The 16,199-nt window shown below is 30.4% G+C and overlaps 1 protein-coding gene and 1 pseudogene across 2 annotated transcripts; one reads left to right on the top strand and one right to left on the bottom strand.

The window, feature by feature from the left end:
• Positions 1 to 1,404: 1,404 nt before the first annotated feature.
• Positions 1,405 to 3,425, bottom strand: LOC120120438 (annotated as a pseudogene).
• A 6,423-nt stretch (positions 3,426 to 9,848) lies between these two features.
• On the top strand, positions 9,849 to 12,664 carry LOC120120395 (probable receptor-like protein kinase At4g10390). 2 transcript variants are annotated; one of them, XM_039140057.1, is made up of 3 exons: positions 9,849 to 10,612; positions 10,706 to 11,387; positions 12,652 to 12,664. In XM_039140057.1, exons 1-2 carry the CDS (start codon positions 9,964 to 9,966, stop codon positions 11,377 to 11,379), a joined length of 1,323 nt encoding a protein of 440 aa, XP_038995988.1. In that variant the 5' UTR covers positions 9,849 to 9,963; the 3' UTR covers positions 11,380 to 11,387; positions 12,652 to 12,664. The 2 variants fall into 2 exon arrangements, with proteins under 2 accessions (XP_038995988.1, XP_038995987.1); XM_039140056.1 differs by lacking the exon at positions 12,652 to 12,664 and having other exon boundaries at positions 10,706 to 11,456.
• Positions 12,665 to 16,199: the final 3,535 nt, after the last annotated feature.

The following is a 16,199-nucleotide window of genomic DNA, read 5'->3' as shown; positions in this document are numbered from 1 at the left end:
TAAAAATATAAAAAAAATTATTTAAAATATATAAAAATTTGAATTTTTAGGAAGACATAGTCTCTCATCGCCCACCTCTAGTTACATCTATGAAGCAAATGGAAAATGGTTGGGTGATTGAAGTTAGTTAGGGTTGGAATGGTTAGTTGGTAAATTTGAATAATTGCTGAAAAGGGTTTTGAGATAAAAAAAAAAAGCAGCTCAAAATGTTATGAAAAAAAAATATTAAATCAAAAATCAAAACGGAGGGTGCTTTCAACGTCTCAAACGCAATTCTAAACCACACAACGAAGAATGAAATATCATTTTACATTTATATGCTTTATTCGTACATATGATGTAATATTATCATTTACAATTGTACTGCAATTAATATTTTTTCATCTCTTCTTTTATTACATAATTAGACTTTTAATTCATGTTTCTTTTAACAGAATAATAATTATAAAACAATAGATTATATGTATAATGACAAAATTAGCCCTCGATATCTGTACAAATTGTCATTTTGACCCATTTTTTTTTAAATATTTTAACTCCCCACGTTTTAATTTTTTGTTAAAATAATCTATGTTAGATGAAAATCGTTAATTGACTAATGATCAATACATGCTGATGTTATGTCATTTTAATACGTGTTTAATTGTTGACGTGGCATATTCTACACCACCAAAGTGATTATATGGAACATACCACATCACCAATTAAATGGGTGGGGAAATACCACATCAATGATATGTGTTGATCGTTAGTCAACTAACAATTTCCATCCAAAACGGACTATTTGGACCAAAAATTAAAACATTTAAGGACTAAAATGCTAAAATGAAGAGACCAAAATGATCATTTGTGCAAATATGGAAGGTTAATTTTGTTATTATGCCAAAAATTATATTGATATACTTGTTATCGTTAACCCAACATTCGCATTCCATGGGGCCCAAACATTGAATGCATGAAAATGATCCAAATCCACTTCCGGGGGTTCACAAGGTCAGGTAACAATGTCCAACACACTCTTAATCAAGCTGGATTCTTTGGTAGACGTCATTCTCTACACCCCAAAAGTTGAAACCAATTTGGACCAAAAAATTAATAAAACAACTGAACTTATATATATGTTCAAACAAAGTTTATTACCATAGCAGATAGTGGAAAATTTGGAAGCAATAAATCAGTTGTAAGTCTATCTTTACATTGTGGCTTCCTTGTCACCCAAGTAAAATGAGGAAGAATCCACAATTTGTGAAATAAGAACCCAAAAAGTTTAGTTATGTTACTCAGATGCCAGCATATAACATTGTTCATACAGCCATTAGTTCATGCCTTAAGGAACAAATAGTGCACAACTCTGGGAATCTTGAGGCAAATCAAATACAAAATTAACTAATTTAATCTCTGATATCCACAAGTAATGCCCAGTTTCACTGCACCAACAAGCTCAAATGTTACAACATACCTTAGTATATGATTTATTACCTTCTGAACAAAAATGAAGGCAAGAATGACTGGGCTGAAGTTGTAACCTAATCTTCAACTCTATCAACCGTGTAGTGTATACAACAAGCCACTCCAATAAGACAAACGCCCAATGTCAATCCCAAGCACAGCCAAAATCTTCCATGCAGCTAAAAAGCATAAAGCACAAAATAACTTGGGGTCCATCATGAGCCTACGTGCATACTCAACAGCATCCCTTGATCATTCACAGAGAATCAGTAAACGAACTGAGAGCCCCCTTCTCACACTGACCAATTGTTAATTGAAGGACTTCATCGCGAGTATTGTTTACTTTACAACATAACCGAAGCGGCATCTGTCAGATTACATACAAACCATCATGAGACCAGAAAGACCTTAAACTACCAAAGGGGAAAAACTTATGAAACAATTATGAGAACATAACGACACACCAGATGCCAATTCTTTTGAAGAGGATACCCTAAAACCTAGATGTTCTGCACATATTGCAATGGACGGGAATACGGAAAGCAGAAAACCTTTCTTTTCAGATCATATTTGGCTTTGGCCCGGGTATAAGAGCCCAATGTACTTGTAGCATTGCCATCTTTCATTACATCTTTGAGGAAAAACAGAACTGGCTTCTTGCAAACGGATTTGTATGATTTCCTTGTGTCGTGATCAAATTCTTGTGGATGTCCTAGTTTATTCCAGGCAACGTAGGTATGCTCGGCACTCTCTAGCTCGCGTGGTAGCACAATATTTGGGAACCCTTGAATAACATAGCCAAGTGAAACTGAAAAGGTGAGATGGTGTTCATGATCATAACAGATGGATCGTTGCAGAAAGCTCATGGGTTCAATTCTCATAGCTTTTGTAAAAAGTTCTAAACTGTCCATCGAACTCAGTCCGGGATAAAATGGATCCACATATTCAAAATGGTGAATTGAAATGAATGGTGCAATTGGATGAGAAGATAAAAGACCATGCGCATTTCCTCTAATATCCCACTATCAAAACAAATATTCAATTAGTTTATCATATTCAAATAGATCAATCAGCAGAATTTCTAATAATTTATTGTTTATTACCTGGTGAAAACCATGTTCTCTAGTTAAAGGAACACCGAGTTCAGTAATGCAAGCGTGTAGACGATCATCGCTGCCATATAGCATCGGGTACCTCTCAATGCAATCATCGTGGAAATTAGAGAGAGCCTACGCAAGAGGATAACTAATAGCAATGCCGCCACCGCCAAACGCCATAGAGTGGCTGAAATACGTATGAGCGGAGTGACTTTCTAAGGGTGTTCCGATGTACATCATCTCGAAAGGATCATATTTGTTTAAAACTGCTACCAGATTGTCGACATTGAAAACTGTGTCGTCATCTCCTAAAACAAACCAGCGTTCGTTGGGCAGACCGAGGCAGAAGGATTCCGTTAAAATGCGAGAGATTCGGAGCCCAGAAGGGCATCCCGTTGGGTTAGTGTAACGGAAACCTGAGATGTCCTCGGAAACCACGATAGGTGGAAGCAAATCGTCGGTTTCTTCAGGAGGGACCTGCTCTTCTAACCAAATGTGACCTCGCATTTTCAACGGTCGCCACCATAGCCGAACTATCTCTTTCCGTTGCTTCCACAAATGAGAGGATCCTGCAATACGGAAAACGATGTCGTTCCACGAAAGCTCTCGTTTTCCATTTCCACGCTTCGAGAGGTCACGGTTACGAGAAGAGGCTTGTGGCGATTCAAGCCGAGGAGGAATAGGAAGGCGATTGGGGGAAGAGGACCAAGGGATGGAACTAGAAAGGGAATGGGGACTCTCTTCCCAGTAATTGAAACGACGCCAATAATGAGTGGTGATGCTGGAGAAAACAAGAGAGAGCCAGGCAATTGTGGAGATAAGCAAGGCCTCAACCGCAACGAAAGCGATGCCCGCACGGCTTTGACGCCAACGACGAGATCAGCTTCGAAGGAATTGTGAAGATTAGTCATTGAGTACGGAGTGGTTATTATGGCAAGGCAGCATCATGAAGTAGAGTGGCCTCACCCTCAAAGCTCATTTCTGCCACCACCTCCTGAAGGCCGAAGGGTTTAAGATTTGGTAAAGATTTCTGCAGACTTGCAGTGGAAGGGGCGTATTTTGGAAACGCCAACTATAGTAGCTATTCTATCGGATACAGACTTAACTGACATTTTGTCTGTAATATTTTTTTTTTTAACATCTGATCAATATTTTTTTGAAATAGCACTCATTCGGCTGACGTGGCATAAATACTCATTTTCGAAGACGTATTTTTACGGGATTTTGATAACTCGAATGTCACGTGTGGAAGGTATATCTCCGAGATGCACTTTTCATTAAATACCATAAATATTCCATCTATTTTCTCCAATTACCTCTATTCCTCTCCTATAACTTTATTAAAAAAAAAGAAAAAGAAATATAAACATTACTGCTCCATGATAAACCCCCAGTTTTCATATGGCTGGTATTTTATAATAGATATAGTATTAAAACATTGCAATGTACGCAGATTGTTGCATGAAGTGTTACAACACTTCGGTAACAATTTGAGCAACATTGTTTATTTAGGAATACAGATAGACATAAATTAAGGATTAAATCAAGTGAACTTAATAATTAAGGGGAGTTGTTTTTAGAAGTCATTGATTTAAACAACATGAATGTATGTTCCGTCAATAACTAAAAAAAATTATAAATAAATATTATCTTATAATCATCTAATTTTTTATATAATATAATACATAATAATGATATATTATAATTCAATTATTCATTTTTAATGATTAAATTTTGTTTAAATCATAGACAATTTAACTAATATCAGTGAACAAAAATATCTTATATTATTAAAAAATTATTCTTTATTAATTTTTTGATAGATATTTTTTAAAATTTTAAAATTATCCTATAATTGGGGGAAAACGGATGGGGGTATTTATGACATTTAATGGAAGGCACGTCTTCGGGGATGCGCCTTCCAAACATTGGCATCCGAGTCATCAGAATCCCGTGAAAGCGCATTCCCAAGAATGCACCTTTATGCCACGTCAGCCGAATAGTACTACTTCGAAAAATATTAATCAACTGATGTTAAAAAAAAGAAATATTACAGATAAAAAATATCAGTTAAATACGCCTCGGATACCCACATTGCGTCATCCGTATTTGCCCTCCAAGTTCTTCGTAGTCTCTCCCAACAGCTCACAACCCTAAAAATATGGCTTAGATCACGCCCAAATTGTAATTGAGTATCCCTATATATTCCCTCATGGAACCACCTACTTGTTACGATCGCACATCCTTTGGGTTTTTTTTATAACGGGTTTTTTATTTAACTCATTTGGGGAAGTAAAAATTTATTTTGAGATCTATAATATTTTTTATAGTGTTATTGGAACTCGTCAAGTTGAGATGACGAGTTTCAATAAAAAATATTTTTATTTAAATTTGGTACGTCGAGGTGACGAGTTCTAATAAAATATATATTTTTTATTAAAATCTATCGCAACAAGGTAAAAAGTTAAAATAAAAAATATTTTTCTTAGAATTCGTCATCTCGACATAACGAGTTTCATGTTACTGTAGAAAATACTATAGATTCTAAAATAAATTTTTACTTGCCCTATTAGGCTAAATAAAAAATTCATATACCTTACTGGGCCAATTTTCCCCCCTCAGCGTGACGAGTTCTAATAACACTGTAGAAAATGTTGTACATCCCAAAATATAAACCGAGATACCCTAATGAGCTTAAATAAAAAATCGTTATCCTTATTGGGCCAAAAAGCCCATTCTTTGTCTATGTATGACTCTCTATATATAGTATTTACTAAAAGTGATATTTGCTGAATCTAGTAAAATAGTTAATAGATATTTGCTAAAAGTGATAAGAAATTATGTATGAATGGAAACAGTTTTTTATAGAATATTTCCCCAAGCGAAGCGGGAAGGGAATCATACTGTAATAATTATTAAATGCAAATCAACTTAATTTTGGAGAGGATCGTCTCAATTCTAAATCAAATTAATATAATTTAAAGACTTAATTAATAAATTATCTTCTAAATTATAATCCTTTCAATTTAATATATATATTTTAAAAATCTTCTAAACTTTAATTTTGTTATCTAAAATGTTATTAAACTTTAATTATGTTACATTAATTGTCTCAAAACATGAGATCTATTAAAAAATTGCAAGTCAATTAAAATATGACATGTGTCATTTTAAATTAAAATTTATTTTTAATATTAAATTAAAAATAAAATATTACATTAATTAAGTATTCGTAACTATTTGAGAAGGAAAATGTTTATTATTTGTGAAATTCAGATTCTGGTTATCAGAACATGCAAGTATTGAAAATTTTTTATTAAAAAAGTGTGATTTCAAATCGAAGTTTTTGAGAAAGATGAACATCTATATCATTAAAGGTGTAAATTAACATAGCGTTCAGTAAATTGTTCGTATAATGTTCGTTTGTTAAGCTAAATAAATGAGTATGAATAAATTTTTTATGTTAATTTAATAAATGAACCAACACAAACAAATGTGTGTTTGATTCGTTTATGTTCACGAACAAACTCGTTTATTGACTCGTTCACTTATGTTCACGTTCAAGTTCGTTTATTCGATTCTTCTTTTCCTTTTATTTTTTTTACATTTTAAATATTGGTGAAGATATGGACTAAACTAAGGAGCAGTTTGTTTGCCTCATAATGAAACCATTCAACGTGTTTGTTTCACACCTCTGAATGATTCAGTGCTAATTGATTCAGCAAAACAGTGCTGAATGACTGAGCACAGAAGTACATTCTGAAGGATTCAGAACCATTATCAAATAACATGTCACATTCATAACTAATTCATTCAGAGCCTCTGAATTATTCAGCATTTGAATCATTCAGTGCTTAATCATTCTGAAGTAAACACTCAACCCCTAAATGCATGGTAAAAATTGAAATTTAAATTGTGAATTTTGAGTTTAAGCACTGGTGGTGTAATTTTATCATTTTCTTTTGCTTGCAAATGAAAGGCTAAAACTAATAATTGAACACTAAATGAACTTTAAGTAAATATGTTTGTGAATGCTAAATGAACATGTTCATGAATATATAAACGAACACGTTTGCGAACATTAAATGAGCATATTCATGAACAATAAATAAACAAATACGAACACGAATTAAACATGAAAACCTTAAAAAATAAACAAACGAACACAAACATAACATTGTTCGTTCAAGCTTGGTTCATTTACACATGTATATCGTATGAATGAATAGTGATGATACAATCGTCTCCTGAAAATTTTAAATTCTCATAAAATTTAAATATTTTATTATTATATTTTTATTGATAATCTATTTTCGTTCCTTAAAATTTTATAAATTCACCTCTAACATAAAATCATATGTTTATCTTTTATACACATTTAAAAAAATGTAGTTTATTTAGTTTGCCAATTAATCCTTTTATAAAGTAATATTATATTGAATAATATTAATTATATTTTTATAGAAATAAAGACACGATATTAATATTGATGTGATTAAAGTGTCCCATATTATATTACGTTTTTATTGACTCGTATTTTTTTTAAATAAAATTAACATATTGAGATAATTTTAGTAATAGGATTTAAGTTTAGATATTTTTTGGGAAAAATTAAATATTAAATTAAAAAATATATAATCTAGGGACAATGTATCATCAGCTAAGCCTTTTTTTTAATAGTACTAAGCCTATTTTAAATATAAAAAGGATAATAAGTAGTACATACATTGAATATTTTTTAAGTAAATAAAGAAAAGGATTCGTTGCGGCCTGCCCTATGAGTGGGAAGGCAACCGCAATTTCTTAATACCGATTTGGTTGGTCAATGTACACATTGCCCTGCAGCTATTACGATGTCGTTTTACAGTGTACGTCAAATTATTTTACTTTTTTTTTGCAATAAATTATCTTGCTTGTATTTTTGGTTTTTGATACATTTTATAATTTGATTATAGTTTTGTGTATTAGTAGTGGAAATATAATTTTATAAATATGATTAAAATATTGATAAATATTTAATTAATTTATTCTTTTAATTTTTAAAATATTTGAATGGTGTTAAATAATAGTTAAGTACTTAGTTGAAATTTGGATATTTCTTCTAAAATTGAAAACAAATATTTGATCATGATATTTTTCATTGTAAGTAATATTATTATTCGTAACGAGTTTTAGTAGAAAAAAGAATTGTCATTAACTTTTTTTTTTTGGTAAAAATCAAAGGGGAAAAATTATTTTCTGATGTAAATTGAAGAAATATATATATATATATATATACTTTAAAGAAGGAATTATTATAATAAAGGATTTATTTGACAATCGCGGATTGCTCTAATTTTTTAACGTCTGTTTATTAAAATGTCAAAATTTATAAGGAGAAAACATTTTAATGAGTGAACTGAAAAACAAATATTTTAATAGAAATTAAAAAATATTTATAATGTAAAATGATAAATGGGTCTGTTTAATAAAATCCAGTGTTTGAAGATTACGGACGGCTGTTCGAAAACTAATGAGTCTTAATTGTGCATCAAAATGTATATAATTTTGTACTAACAATCAATTGATCTAATAAGATGATATATTAAATTTTTTAAATAAAATTAAAAGATCGTTATTACCTTTACAGTACTTGATCTAAATTAGATATCAATATATCAGAAACTGGTTGTTATAAAAAAAATGTATACTATCCACCCAATTATTGACGGAAATTGATCTGACCATTCCCCCGTGCGATCATTGACATTATAAACAATGCCTACACATTTATATTATTTTATTAACAATATCAAAAGGCACGGGTTGTTAGATTGATAAGGACATTTGTGCGAAAGTGACAAATTAATTTTTCTAACAAATGATTTTATACCATTTTATATCTAATAAATCACCGAGCATGAACAACATGCATAGCTAAATGTTGCAACAAATTTGAATTAATATGCAAGTTTAAGTTAAAACTATCAAGTAAAATGGAAAGGAAGATTAAATTCATAGAGTAATTTATATGGTAAATAGGAGTTTTATTATCCATTAAGGATCTTAATTCGAGTAATTGCATCCGTAAAATATATGTGTGTCGTCAATGACTAAGAAATATTCTTACTATATATTGTCTTATAATTACCTTAGACTCTTTAAAAATAAAAAGAAAGATGAATCCATCAAGTGGTTTCAATTATAAAAGCAGATGTTGTTCTCTTTAGAAATCTTGAGTTTGAGAAATTTCGTTTGCAGGGTGTATGCATCATCAATCAATTTAAAAAAAATTGGACAGATATTACCTTACGATCGCCAAGATTATTATAAGAAAAATAGAAGGAAAGACTTTCGTACATATGAAAAATAAGTTATATATTGTATGTCCATTGGGAAATCGCTTTCTTAAGCCGATGTGTATTCTTTTGTTAGAGACACCCAATTTAAAATTAATGACATGAGGATTTGAATCATATATTTAAATTAGAGGGACATGTTTTATTCTGTTTTGAAGAATTGAACAAGACAATCCGAGTAGAGGAGTTGGTAATCATGATTGATGAGTTCAACCTCACATTTCGTTTTTATGAATTTGCATCAAATATTTTCTTCAGGATTTGATTATTGGGATTTTCATAAATATGGATTAAAGGTTATCTGAATACCATCTTAATTCTTTTTCATCCTAAGCCGTTCATGTAATTAAAAAAGATATTATTTATATTTATATAAGTATAGATTAAAAATTACTTTAATGAATATTTTTTAAAAATATTTTAATCCTACCAACAGAGGTTGATTCAAATGGTAAGCAGTTTGATATTGCTTAAGTAAGGTGTTGAGGTCGAGTTCTTTTGTATGTAGAAAATCTATGTTGAGAGACTTATCCACCGAAATTAGGTGTGCGACGCAGGTCAATTCATATTAGTCAAGGCGAAGTTTTGGAACCGAAAAGGTTTTTTTTAATCTTTATGTTTTTTAAATCTTTGTATTCTTTTTGATAAATGAAACTACTAATGAAAAAAAGTAACAAACTCATTAAATTGACATAAAATGTTTTATCTTTTTGTTGATATCAAGTTATCAACGTTAGTTATTTTTTTTTTTTATGTAAAAAATTTAAATTTTAAAATTCAAAAAATATTTAAAATCTATAAACATATTTGAATTATTAAAAACTAATTTTTTATGTTATTAATAAATGAAATTATCATATTAATTAGGTGTGGCTATTTGATTCAATAGAAATATAACACAAAATATAATATAAATGTTAAAAATATGGTCCCTACAAAATTAGCCGGTCGGTCAAACTCAAACGCAAACGGCATATTAGGCGTAAAAGAGAAGAACCTCTGTGGCTTTCCAAGGAGGCTTCCAGTATTCATCCTTTGTCTCTTTGTGTTCTCTCTCACGTCTTACATCGGAATATTAGATGGAGGTTTGTCGGATTATGCGCGTCACCATGGCTACATCTTTGACCACTCACAAATCTAGGGTATGGATTTTATGTCTTTCGAAATTTGTCTGCTGGTACCCTCCCATTCCCTCCATTTTCTTATTACTATCAATGCTCATTCTATCATCTACGCTCACTTTCTGCGTCGCTTCCCCCTCTTCCAGTGACCCTCCGACAACCTCTTTAAAAACAATCCAACACCACCTTCCCTATCAAATCGTTATCCTCATCATACTCTCTCTCGTCTTTGTTCTAGCCTTGTTGTTTGCCATGGGGTTTCTGTTCAAATTTCTTAAGCTTAGGAAATTCCGACGAGGTAAGCCCACGTCGGACACTCATCCTGATCAAAACAAGGGGAAAGATTCCGTTGTCGATGGAGAAGGGTTTGTCAGGAAATTCAAGTGGGACGAGATTAAGGATGCCACCAAGGATTTCTCACTTGTAATCGGTCAAGGAGGGTTCAGCAATGTCTACTTGGCTAACTTGTCTGGTTCAAGACAAGGAGCAGTAAAGGTCCACGTCGGTAGTGATCGACTAAACCAAGTGTTCAAACAAGAACTGGATATCTTGCTCCGTCTCCGTCACAACAACATCGTCAAACTTCTCGGTTACTGCGATGATCTAGGTTCGTTGCGTGAGTCTTTTGCTTTACTCTTTAAAAAGAAATAAAGATGAAGTCTTTTCGATTAATTGAATCTTTTTAATACATTTTTCTCAGAGGAAGGGGCCATGGTGTTTGAGTACATTCCTAATGGAAACTTACAACAAAAGTTACACGAAAGGAATAAGGAAGTACTTCCGTGGAAGAACCGCACGGCCATAGCTTACCAACTTGCTCAAGCAATCGAATACCTACACGAGAAATGCAGCCTCCAAATAGTTCATGGCGACATCAAAGCTTCAAATATCTTGTTGGATGAGCAATTTAACTGTAAACTATGCGATTTTGGGTCATCAAAGATGGGGTTTTCGTCGACGGTGATGCCACCCTATTGTTCTAGGATGAAGCAAGTGATGATAGGCTCACCTGGTTACACTGACCCTCATTACTTAAGGACTGGGTTCGCCTCCAAAAAGAACGATGTGTACAGCTTGGGTGTTATCATACTGGAACTTGTTACTGGTATGGAAGCTTTTTGCCCTGAGAGGGGACAATTATTGACATCAATATTGGCACCCAATTTAAGAGCCATTGAGGCGGAGATGAAAGTGGAGGAATTGGTGGATCCACATTTGGGTGGTGAGTTTGAGTTGGAAGAAGCTGAGGTTATGGTTTCAATTGCTGCACTCTGCCTTCACCAGTCTCCCATTGTTAGGCCTTCGGCTTCTCAAATCATGGAATTAATGAAGGAGAAGATCACTTCCATCAACATCTTGGATTGCCACAAATAATCAATATCGTCTTTTATCGGGGCGTTTTCCGGTTTCAAAAAATTGAAATTGTTTCTACTTAGTTAAATGTTTCAGGGCCTGTCCTGCATGGGATTGTGTGCCCCTTAATTAGAGGAGAAAAATGATTGGTGTGAGTGGAAATATAGTATATGTAATTATAAAATGATTTAAGATTACTGTATGTGGAAGTAAAAAAAAACACACATTTGAAAGATGATTTGCAATTGTTTCTACTTTCTTCAAGATGACTAAACAATTGCAATGCTATAAGCGACTTTTCCTTTTTGTATTTTGGCTTTGCAAATACTAAATACCACAGTTCTGTGTGAAAGGGATGTTACGGTCCTAAAGCTTTACGGATACGCGTGCCTATGTATTTCAGGATAAGAAGAGACTTGATAAATCTCGTCACTATGAATTTTAATACAAAAGATTTCTTTTCTTAAAAAGAAGATATTTTATATATATATTAATGAATGAGTTTAGAGTGTACGTTGCATATCTCACATCGAAATATATTAATGTACATTATTAATTAAATTATTCTTATTAAATAAATATAAAAAATATAATAATCTATTCATAATTAATCTTTATTATTATTTAGTTTAAATTTAATAAAAATATAATTAGATTATATTTTTTTATTAAAATTATAAGAGTAAACTATATGAATAGTCCACTTTGTTTTCGGTCTAGCCAAATTTGGTCATTAGTTCAAAAATTAAGTGCGTTTATCCCTAACGTTATCGATTTGTTCGGTTTTAATCCCTCAGGTGTTAACTCCGTTAACCCTTTAACGAAAATATTACGTGGCAATTAAAATTGTTTAAAAAAAAATCTATATGCTGCTGCTGCTTCTTCAAACTGCAATATATAAAAAGCAGAGCATCAAACACGTGATATACCCAAGCTTAATGACATTTGTGCAAATTATGGACATTTTAAGTCTTTAAGATCAACGAAACTTGAACTATAATTTCAACAATTTTATTACCATCTAAAAGGGCTTCACAAACTTCCTTGACAGTCACATTGAGTGCCATTAACAAAATTGCTATGTTTTGCGCCTTTTTGGGATCCAACACTTTGTTATCTTGGTTTGGTGATGGAAGAACAGGTCGTGAAGTAGATTGGTTTGGTTTCGAATTTGGTGTCTTTGCGACAAATAGTATTTCAAGGCGAGCTGGGCAACGTTTGGTGAAGAAAAAGATTGGTTTTCTCTTGACGGCGGCAGTGTATGTTGAAGAATGCGATTTACTGGCAAAATAGGGTCTCCTTGATGATTGTTTTAGGATGGTTTTACAAATTTAAATAAGTGCTCCACTCCTAAACAAATAGAAATTCTTAAAACAATTATAAATTTAATAAAAAATATAATCGAATTATATTACTATAAAAATTTAAACTAAATAATAATAAAGGATAAATTGTGAATAAATCATTATATTTTTATATTTATTTAATAATAATAATTTAATTAATGGTGTACATTAGTGTGTCAAACTAATAATACGTTTTAGTTTGCGATGCCTATTCTAAAATTTTCTTATCTTAATATGATTTTGATGTTCGATAAAAAAACTTATTAAGTTATTTTCTACCACATCAGTTTATCAAAAGTATTTAGGATTTATATTTTATTACAAATTATACAAGTGGGTTATATGATTAAGCTTTTTTTTATTGATAAATGTAACATGTTAGTTAAGAGTTATCTCATAATATTTTTTTTAAATTCGAATCTAAATTAATTTATTAATACACGAATGGTAAGTAATTATATTTAAAAATTAAATATATTTAATTCTAAAGGTTTTTGAAGAAATATTTTTAGTTTCCGTCAAAATATTAATTTGCATAATATAAATGCAAAAATTAATAATATTTAACGAATTGTATTTGATATAGTAAAAATATATGATATACACTACCAATGTATTACATTAAAACAAACCATCAATAGAACAATAGTAGTTTAGCATGTGGCGACATCAATTTTGATATTGATCGTTGACTTTATGTATTCTTTATTCTTTTTTTATTTTTTATATCACATCTTTGGGGTTTTTTTTAGTTTATAATTACATTGTTTTTATGACATGATTTTCTCTACATTTATGACACAATTTCTCTATATTTTGATACATTTCCTGTCTTTTTTATAAGTTGTTTCGGAGTTCTTTTTTTTTTTTAATTTTCTTAAGGATCGATTCGACGTCATCTTAACTAATCAAGGTGACACCTATTTGTTATCATGTTGGTTATTCTTTCTTTGGACCCTCAGACTGGGTTTGGATACGCGATTTGCATCCATAAATTATTTTCTCACGATGCTCGACTCTGATTTGTAGTTGTTCGTAGTCTTTCAGTAATTTGATCTCATATTGTAATTCGTTTATAGAGGCAATTAGATCCGTTCACATCTATCTTTTGTTCGAGTTTTTTTGGATGAGTTTTTGACATTTTCCTTGTATGATCTCAAGCGGCTAGTTTTTTGTGTCGATGGTTATAAGAAAGTATCTATTATGTATTTAATTTACGATTATGATCGTAATCTTTCATTATAATTTTGAATATTTAATTTTTTTAATAAAACTATCGACTTTTATTTACATAAAAAATCATCAATACAATAATAAATAATTTAAAAAAAGCTATAAGTAGTGTATTCTATTTAAAAGCAAAACAAATGTTCAATGGACCTTATGTAATAAAGAATTTGTACATGCTAAAATAAATTAGGTGTGTGTTTGGATAACATTGGATAGTTATATAAAAATGTAATCATTATCTTAGTAATTATATGAGTATAATTACAATAAATTATAATTCTTTAGACATATTCGATTGGTGGAATGTAATTACATTTTAATTTCTTGTGTGAATTTTGTTAATATAAATTATAATTATAAAAGTCTATAAATCTAAAATTTAAAATAATATTAATTATAAAATTAAACATTATAATTACGACATACATTTGTAGGTTCAATGCAAAATTTTTTATGGTTTAAATTATGTAATTTCTTTGAATCTCATTAAATTTCAATATGAAATTTTCTTATAAAGAATTGACTCTACTAGTCACGTATGGTCACAACATAGGGTCACATAGGGATTGACACCCTATTTTTATGAAAATAGTTTCCAATCACTGACTCTACTAGTCACATAGAGTCACAACATGCTCAATCAGATATATATTTTATAACACTTCAAATTTTGATATTAAAAAATATATCCGAAGTCGGTAATTAAAAATATGAAAATTATCGAGATATTTAAATTTTAATTACTTTATTAATTTATTTGAGCTTTTCTGAAAAATGCAACATTGATAATATATAGTTTTACTAATGAAGGGCTAGAATAGTTTAAATGAAAATTATGTGAATTCTAAAGAAATGACTAAAATGAAAAGAAATTGAAGGACTAATTTAAAAGTGAACAAAGGAAGAAGTTTTGTATGTCAAATTTACCGAGATAATATAGTGGGCTTTGATGGAAATTCAAGTATTAGGGGTCAAACTTATAATGTTTAGAATTCCTAAACGGATGAATAATGCTTATTTTTTATATTACGAAATTAATTAAAATAATTGACTACACCAAAAACACCGTTTTGTTTCATTTTTGAGTTCAAAATCAATTGGTGAGAGAGAAAAGTCATAATCTTTTTTAAAATTTTAAAAGTTATTGAATAATGTGTGTATTTTTATGTTTTGAAGTTAAGATGATTGTGGGTTTATTCAAGTAAAAGAAAGGGGGGGGGATGAGTAATCGATAAATATGAAGAATATTATAAGTTTATATTAGGTGGGTGTTATTGATTTTGTATTTATATTATTTCGATGATATATGTATAGGTTAAATTCATACATTATATTTGAAAACGAGTTTTAAACTAAACTTTCGACTATCATCAAAGGCATGATTGTACGTGTTTTTATCAGGAAAGTACTATGCGAAGAGTTGTTATGATAAATGAAATGAAAGATTGACATGAATGAATGCCATGAATATAGTATGTATATCGTATTAATTGAACTTTATGCTAAATGTTATGTGAATTGATCTTCTGACGAAAGAATTGTGAAAGTACTATTATGTTAAAATAGTGAATTTGAATAATAATGTACTTCAGTGACTAAGAGATAAGCCGAATAACTAAAATCGATATTTAAAGAGAAAATAAAAATTTTGCCAAAAGAGAGTTTTGAGAGAAAAATAGAATCGAGACATTTAGTGTCACAAAGAAAAGTTCAAAGGTATTTTTATCAAATGGGAGTTTTAATAGTACATAAGTATAGATGAAAGAAAAAATATTGAACCAAAAGTAGCAAAAGGTATAGTTATAAAAGAGGCATCAAATCAATAAATAATGTTAAATAAAGGAATTCAAATGATCAAAGTAATGAATAGATACAAAGATATTACGTTGCTATACAATAATACATATTGTGTTCATATATCTTATAGGATTATTTCGTGATTTGATTTCTATGTTCTTTTTAGATTATATTTTAGGGTTCATAAGCCAAACTCTTATGATGGTAGCATGCAAACTTAAGTTATTTTGATTAATTGATGAAGTAGATTTATGTTTGACATGCATATATGGTCTTTATGTTAAATTAGTTTAGTTTTTCATGTTAAGGCTTTGGTTGCTATGTTGTGATAAGTGTATGTATGTTAATCTTATGTGCTTGTGGTAAAATTTACGTATGTTCTAGCTTTGTATGTTAATAGTTAAGTTACATGAGTAATGAATGCAATGGTGCATGTTTTAAAAGATGGATTCGTAGTTAAGATAATTA

Source organism: Hibiscus syriacus, unplaced genomic scaffold (assembly GCF_006381635.1).
Source record: "Hibiscus syriacus cultivar Baekdansim isolate YM2019G1 unplaced genomic scaffold, ASM638163v2 tig00110338_pilon, whole genome shotgun sequence".
Lineage (NCBI taxonomy): Eukaryota > Viridiplantae > Streptophyta > Magnoliopsida > Malvales > Malvaceae > Hibiscus > Hibiscus syriacus.
This window is presented reverse-complemented; position numbering and strand designations above follow the sequence as displayed.

What these genes read in the sequence shown, in the direction of transcription:
- LOC120120395 (XM_039140057.1), top strand. Translation starts at nt 9,964, where the DNA reads ATGGAGGTTTGTCGGATTATGCGCGTCACCATGGCTACATCTTTGACC. An exon ending in CGGTTACTGCGATGATCTAG is followed by an intron (nt 10,613 to 10,705) that starts GTTCGTTGCGTG and finishes CATTTTTCTCAG; the next exon opens with AGGAAGGGGCCATGGTGTTT.